The sequence below is a fragment of the Zootoca vivipara genome, chromosome Z1 (assembly GCF_965207765.1).
Source record: "Zootoca vivipara chromosome Z1, rZooViv2.hap1.1, whole genome shotgun sequence".
Lineage (NCBI taxonomy): Eukaryota > Metazoa > Chordata > Lepidosauria > Squamata > Lacertidae > Zootoca > Zootoca vivipara.
The window spans coordinates 19,042,114-19,049,960 of record NC_142583.1 but is presented as its reverse complement, the minus strand read 5'-3'; the positions used below and the strand labels follow the sequence as shown (position 1 = coordinate 19,049,960).

General features: G+C 43.4%; 1 protein-coding gene and 1 long non-coding RNA gene across 9 annotated transcripts in view; one reads left to right on the top strand and one right to left on the bottom strand.

Moving 5' to 3' along the window:
* Window positions 1–510: 510 nt before the first annotated feature.
* Window positions 511–7,051, bottom strand: LOC148687294 (uncharacterized). The gene is made up of 3 exons (XR_015947859.1): window positions 6,931–7,051; window positions 3,041–3,102; window positions 511–846 (listed from the first exon to the last, which is right to left on the bottom strand). It is a non-coding gene; the product is annotated as an uncharacterized LOC148687294 (long non-coding RNA).
* Window positions 4,907–7,847, top strand: part of MICU3 (mitochondrial calcium uptake 3) — a 43,667-nt gene continuing 40,726 nt past the window's right edge. For 2 of the 8 annotated variants that reach the window (XM_060278823.2, XM_088660918.1), the window contains exon 1: window positions 4,934–6,821. In XM_060278823.2, the coding sequence (XP_060134806.2) occupies window positions 6,501–6,821 (321 nt within the window). In that variant the 5' untranslated portion in view covers window positions 4,934–6,500. Of the gene's footprint in view, window positions 6,822–6,854; window positions 7,137–7,847 lie in introns of those variants that run through there. The other 6 variants (XM_060278822.2, XM_088660920.1, XR_015947858.1 and 3 more) reach the window with 6 other exon arrangements.

Genomic DNA, 7,847 nt, shown 5'->3' with positions numbered 1-7,847 from the left:
CAATATTTTTTATAAAAATTCCTTACCACCCTGTAAGAGAGGAAGAGCTTATTATTTGCATATTAAAGTTGGAGAAAGTAACTTGTCAATTTCCCAGATCCATAAAATCTGGCTCTAGTTCACTGACTGGCTCAGTACAAAACACACTGGTTCACGTGTGTTTTGAGAACATTAATGTAACCTTAGTATTGCAAAGTGTGTTATTGCCTGCCTTAATACACTGTATATTCTCATCTAGATAAATGTTATTTCCCTATCGAGGACCTTTCAGAACCAAATCTTGAAAGGGCTGTGGGGGCAGGAAATTGCTTAGTGGGTTTACACTTTTGTTTAACTAACAAAACAAAAGTAGTAGAGCGATGGGAAAGAATAGGGTGATGTTTTTCTTAGGTGGTTTTCCCCCCCAAAGTCTCTTTCCATGTGTCTTTTCAGTCACCAACCATGTAAATCTGGGAGATCAAATGGATTTGGCTGCTTTGCTTTATTTGTTGGAGAGAGGTTTGGGGCTAATTAATTGGCAGGTGGCTTAAAGCAGGTAACACAACACCTTTTCATCACAGTAGTCCTAAGTACTGCCCTGTGTGCACCTGAGTGATAAAAAAAAAGAGAAGATTGTTGAAAGCAAGTGATTTATTGTGGAAGGATTTAAAACCTCAAAACGAAAATAATGTTAAATACAATGATCAGATAAATCACTTCCAAAGAAGGGAGCGAGAGGGAGAGCTGGCAGACTTGTTGGAAAAGCTGTTGCAGATAGATGTTATATAAGTTTACCTTTCAAATAACAGGAGCCTGTCATGTGGCTGGACCCAAAAAATCCTTCATAATCGAGCTTTCAAAGCACATCTGTGTAAACATTATCACATCAGTGTAAAACATCAACCAATGGGCTTTTGCTTTGAACCAAATCTTCTTAATTGCAGGGCTAAATCAAAGAACGAGATCAAAGTTGCAGAATCTGGAGAAAACCAATTGTGCAGGGAACCTGTACACTTGTGTCTTAAAGATAGCATTACCCCCCCCCAAACGAGAAAACCCCACCCTAACAATTGAAACACACATCATGTCATTCAGATATATATATATCTTAAAACATGTGTATATATGGACAGGAGAATTGAACTATCAATGCAGCTCAGTACAAAGCATTGGGGACATGAGCACAAGCAAAATAGTTATAATTAAGAAACAGGTTATCAGACCCTGAGCCTACAGATATTATTTCAAGTCATAGAAATGCTTCTTGCGTTTGTCCCAAGTAGAGTAGCGAGATGCAGAAGGGAAGAGGGCTCCTCCATCCTTAGAAAAGGGTGTAGAAAAGAAAATCTCAGCAGGTGCAGCTTGTCATGCAGAGCGCATCTGCTGAAATTCCCCCTTTGACACAACTATCAAAGTTTCAGGAGGAGCCCCGCCCTCTTTTGCACCCTATCTCCAAGGAAAAGCAAGTAGTAGTAATAATAATGATAATTTATTATTTATACCCTGCCCATCTGGCTGGGTTTCCCCAGCCAACATGATCCAGTTATTGTGTTGTGTCAGTGAGCTTAGTCAGCTAGTTCTCAGATGTACGGGGGAAAGCCTGAAACTAAGAAGTTTGCTATTGTAATTATTTATTGATTTCTTTTTTTATTTCTTTTATTTATTTCTTTTATTATTATTAGATTTTTATACCACCCTATTTCCATAGATCTCAGGGCAGTTCACAACTTAATGGAAGACATGATTTCAGTTTCAAAGCAGTCTTCTATCCATGCACTGACCAGACACACATCTGCTTAGCTTTTAGCAAGGTAACTGTGACGTTTCATAGATGTATCATATCATACCATAGAATCATAGTTGGAAAGGACCTCAAGGGTCATCTACCGTGTTTCTCATATTATAAGACATGTCTTATATTTATTTTTTCCTCAAAAAAACACACTATGGCTTATTTTCAAGGGATGTCTTATTTTTTTCCTCCTCCTCCTGCCGCGGCCAGCATTGATGCTGCACCTATCATTATGTCTTATTTTCGGGGTATGGCTTATATTCCTTGAATGCTTAAAAATCCTGCTATGTCTTATTTTATGGGTATGTCTTAAAATGTGAGAAACAGGGTAGTCCAACCCCTTGCAATGCAGGAATCCTGCCCACAACCATCCCTGGGTGTCATATGTGTGCCTTAAGATCATATATTTAGACTAGTGGCTTCCTGGCACAGGAACTGTTTTCCTCGTTTGCTACAGACCTACATGGATGGCACTGTGATGGTGATGATCATCCTAATCTAAGATTTGGTTTAAACCTTTCATTTATTCATTCATACTTCTAGCCCAACCCATTTCTAGAGAGAGAACATACACACTGTCCAGTTAGAAAACAGATTCCATAAAACATATCCTTGAGTTTCACACCACTTCAAAGTGAATAATCTTAAGACTTCCAAGAGAAGTTCAGGCTGAGTTATTGGTAAGACTTGAGCAGTGGTGATTCTATTGTGGTGAAAAGGAACCATTCCTCTGATGTCCAAATTGGTGAGATGAAGAAGAATGCATTTTTGCTGCTTTATAAGAGATTATGATGGGCTATGTGTACGGAGGCAGTCTTTTACGGATATTGGGGCAAATAGGTCAAATTAGGTCAAAACTAGAAATTTCAGTTGAGCCTGGAACACGAATGGATAGCCATCCAGTTTGCAGGATTATGTGTGTAATAGATGATATAGCATCAGGAGGCAGGCCCCCTGATCTGCTCCAGCTCAACAGTCTTTAAAATAAGACTGAATCTGGGCTAATCTGAACCTTGCCTATACTTCTCCTGCCTTAGTAAGAAACTTGGCCAGAATCACAAGGAAGAAGCTGAGGGATTAGCAAATCCAACCTCCCCATTGGATAGCAAACTGTAGAAATCTCACCGTGATGCAATTAACCCACACAAATAATTTTTTCTAAAAGTATCATTTGTTAGTCAGATTTATTGAAAGCACAATATAATGCTCTTAAAACAAATATGAAGAGGGTTAGAATAGCAGTGAAAGTGAAATACTAAACAAACCGACCTCTTTCAAGCTCAGCCTTTCATGTCTTGAGTTTGGAAGCAGTTATGCCATTTTATCAAGTACTGGGGAAAACACGATAAGGGCTTTATTTTCACCTTGCCGTTTGCACTCCCGTCATGTGACGGGAAGCGATAACACCAATATGTATGTATATTTTTGCTCATTCTGTCTTGCTATCATGGGAAGTTAAATATATTTGAAGAGTCTTTTTGCAAGAACTCCTTACTTTACTTTAAGTATACTCTACAATCTAATCGTTTCCCCTTTACTTCCTAGAGCAGCACTTTCAATGCTATTGAACAAATATATAGGTGATCCAGGTTTTGTTTTTTAAACTCCCAAAGCAAGTAAGTATTATGGTTTGCAATAGACAAATGTAGTACGTGGACACTTGCTAAAAACAGCATATTGTTTCAAAGACGTTTGGGTGCCTTTTTCAGTGCAGACTGAAAATAGTCCTTGGGAAAGAAGCTCCTTAAATATGGAGTGATAGCTGAGATACTTAGGGCTGTGATAGTGTCACATCCCATCAAAATTATGTCCATGATCTCAATGGTATTAAGAAGTGGTGACAGTTTCTTAGGATAGTAGGTAGTAAATTTGGTGTTACTAGAGTGTACAGATGCACCTATGCCAAGATCAAAACCTGACATCTGAAAGGCAACAGAGGAATCATAGAATTGTAGAGCTGGAAGGGACCCTGAGGATCATTTAGTCCAACCCCCTATATATTGTATTGTATATATTGCTGTAACTACTTTACCCCCATGGGATACTTCCTTGTTCTGCTTGTGAGGTAACTAACCTCATCTAACCAACATGATTAAGTCTAATTAGCAGGGGTCAGCAACCTTTTTCAGCCATGGGCCAGTCCACCATCCCTCAGACCATGTGGTGGACCGGACTACATTTATTGGGGGGGGGGGGGGATGAACAGATTCCTATGCCCCACAAATAACCCAGAGATGCATTTTTAATAAAAATCACACATTCTACTCATGTAAAAACATGCTGATTCCCAGACCATCCGCGGGTCAGATTGAGAAGGCAATTGGGCCACATCTGGCCCCCGGGCCTTAGGTTGCCTACCCCTGAATTAATGCATGCAGGGGTTAATAAAATAGAACAGTGTTTCTCAAACTTGGGTCCCCAGCCATTGTTGGACTACAACTCCCATCATCTCTTGCTAGCAGGGATGGTGGTAGTCCAACAACAGCTGGGGACCCAAGTTTGAGAAACACTGTCATAGAGTAAGCTGTCCTGAAGGTGTCACCTTGGGAAGGATTTAGTAATCAAGCCTTTGCTCCCAGCTCAGACCACATGATTCTTACAAGCCACTCTTGAGTTCCTATTACAATAATTTAGGGACTTTCACTGCTTTGGAACTAAACTAAATTTTGCTGCCTGTGCAACTTTTTTTCTGAATGCTGTATGGAAAAGCACATGAGATCACAGCAATACCAGGAAGGACAAGTGAGCATGGGTGTGTAGGCAAACAGCTTCAGGACCCAAGGATAAGAGGATCATCATGTGCTATGGGCTGAAGATACCAGCAGGAGGCAGCTCACTGTTTGTAGCCACTAAAATCATACACATCTACACACAGGCTGCTAAGCCATTTTTTAGTAAGAAAATGCAATGTCCAGTATTGGCAGTTGTGGATCTATTTGTCTCTCCATGTGTTTGTTCATCTAGCCACATTGACTTCTTCAGTCAACCCATGTTGGCTATAGCAAGGATATGTCATCATCCCAGTGGCTTATGGAGAGAAAGTTCAAAGCAAATCACATGAGAATTTCTTCTCTATTTTTATTTAGATTAGTTTGGTTTTTATTGTATTGTATGTTGAAAACTTTCAATAAAAATTCAGATTTAGAGAAAACACAAATGTAACACTTACTTGAGGTCCTGATTGAAAGCCCATAGATTCATAATATTTATTCATATTTATTGTTACATATGCTTTTTATCTCATTGCTTACTTAGTCTGAATAAAATTTTGTTTATATAAAATGCATTAGAAAGCCTGTTCAGTAGTTTTCCAATGAAGTTTCCAACAATGACAGTTGAACCTTTGCTTTACAGTGTTACATTTATGAGATATGCATTAGGCATGTAATAGTATAAAATTCCAACTTGATTGAAAATATTATGTGATTAAAATGAACTTATGTTCTTAAAGAAACATCTCAGTGGGAGGGTCTGAGGAGCATATTCAGACATAAGTAGATACAGATGTGCATTTTTCCCCAATTGAAAAGATTAGCCTGCAGGTGCTACTGAATTCATTAACTTCTCGACTGAAGACTCAAACTTCAAGGAAATAGAAGCAGCACAGCTATCTGTTGATTCATACACGTTTGGAAGTGATAAATGTAAATCTCGTACTCCAAGTCAGTTTGAAAATTTTAACATTAGGCAACAAGGGGAAAACTGCTAATAAGAAACCTTCCCAATATTGCAAGGTGACGGATTTATGAGCAGTTTTTCCTAACAGCTCCTAGCTATCACAGGCAGGTGGAGCCTCCATGTTTGGGGGAAAGTACTTCTGATGACTAGATGATAGATAGTGAACAGCAGAAGGTGAATGTCACCATTAAATTCTATATGAACTTTCCAGAGGCATCTGGCAGCAGCATTGCACTGAATAGATCACCTTGGCAGGAACAAATTAGCCAATCCTGCAGTTCTTAATTGGGTCTGGAAATTTAACACTCTATGGGAAGAGAATAGGTAGGGCATATATGGCTAGTGATTGAACCATGTTAAACATGACCTGAAGAATTTATAATCTGCATTGTTTCCTATATTACTTCTTCTAAAACAGTGTTGGCTAAACCTGGGTCGCCAGCTGGGGTTTTTGGACTACAACTCCCACCATCCCTAGCTAGCAAGACTAGTGGTCAGGGATGATGGGAATTGTAGTCTGGGGGGGGGGAACAACTGGAGACCCAGGTTTGGGAACACACTACAGTCCTGCTAGGCGATGACCAAGTGAAAAAGAGAACAGGGCTCCTGTGCCCTTAACAATTGTTCAGAATAAGGAATCTCAGCAGGTTTGTCAAGTTGCACCTGCTGACATTCTCTCTTCTGCCCAGCTATTAAAGGCGCAGAAGCCCCGCTTCCTCCGTTTGAATCCCACACCCGTCCCTTTAATTCCAAATCAGTGCGGATTACTTCTGAGTAGACGCGTCTAGGGCTGCCTGCACCTGCCGGTCCCTTCAAGACCAGCAATTGTGGAGGGGAAAGGGGCTGATCACTGTACGTATTTGTGGCCTGAGGCGAGTAATTAGTCTGGAGGAAGGGCAGTGAGACCTGAGGGAGGGGAGCGATAGGGGCGGAGCAATAACGGGGATTCGGGGAGAAAAAGACACTCTCGCGAGGCTTCCCCGGCGGCAGCGGCGGCGCACCAACGACGGCGGCGTAGCTCTTTTCTGTCAAGTCCGCCGGGCCGGCACTTATGGCAGCGCTGCGGGGTTTCTTGAGGTGGCGTCGCTGCCGCCTCCCCAACGGCAACGGCAGCGACTCGGAGCTGCCTCACCGAAGGCAGCTGTGGGGTGTGAGGGCCCGGCCGCCGGGCAGCAGCGCCGCGCCGCTGAGCAGCTTGGGCACCGCGGCGGCGGCGGGCGCTACCGGCGGCGCGCTCGCCTGGTTCGTCTGCCAGCGCTTCTACGAGCGTCGGCCGTCACCTCAGCAGCGGCAGAAGGGACGAAGCGGCCAGGCCGGCCAGGCCCGCGCGCTGCTGCCCATCCCTGTGGCGGCCGCTGCCAAGGATACGACGGTAGGTGTCTCCTCAGGAGGAGGGGCTCGGCAAAACAGGTGCCCTTAGGGGATGCTCTGTGCCCAAACTCAGCTCCCAGTTCAGGCGGCGGCTGAGGCGGGCGCTTTACCTGTTGCACGGCTGCCTGCTCCTCAGCCGCCGGCCTGCAAGAGGGCGGGAGCGTTGTCGGCAGCAGGCGCCGCCGCTCTTGTGCTGCAAGCGGGTCCTTCTTCGTTCTGCAGGCAGCGCGCCCTTCGCCACCTGCCGCCGCCGCAGCAGCAGCAGGGACTTCGCTTGGGTCAGCGTCTCCTGGCGCAGCTGCTGTTTTGCAAAAGGGTAAGCGAGACGAGCTGCTCCGGGGGGGGGATGGGAGCCGCCTTGCCAAGGATGCTGCGGCCTTGGCGGAGCTCTTCTTTTTGTTCTTGGCACGGTCCTTCCTTGTTTGTCAAGCGGAGCTGCTTCGTCGTGCAGTTTGCTACGTATTTTGCCTCCCCCCCCCAATATAAAGCGGAGCCTGTGTGTATGGTTTTGTTCATCCCACCTCTTTAGGTTCCCAGAGTGGTTTATGCAACTCCTTTGATTTTAAAGGAAAAGACAAAAGACAGCCTCTTTGGATGATCTCTTTGATGTTCCTTCCCACGAGCTTGCTCCATTACACCTGCACATGGTGGGATGCTTTGATTGACCTAGTGCATTTGTACTACAGCAAAATAGACACGTGTACGCTCCATGAGTGGTTTTTTCTGTGCTTCTGTTATACGAAATGTCTGTGTAAGAGGTTAACTGTGTTTTGAAATGGTCTTCCATACTCTCCACCACACTGGGACAGCCAACACTTTTTTACTTTAAGAAGGAATTTGACAACCAGCAAAGAAGTTTGCCTGGAAGATTATTTTTGTTACATTTCTTCCCCACTGTCAGAAACAAAAGAAAGGTTATCAAGTTGCCAGTTGATCTGTTACTCATTTAAAAAGCTTAGTAGCTAATGACAGCATGTCCAGATTCTTGTCAATGTAGTAAATACAAATATGAATACCCAGGGCAGTT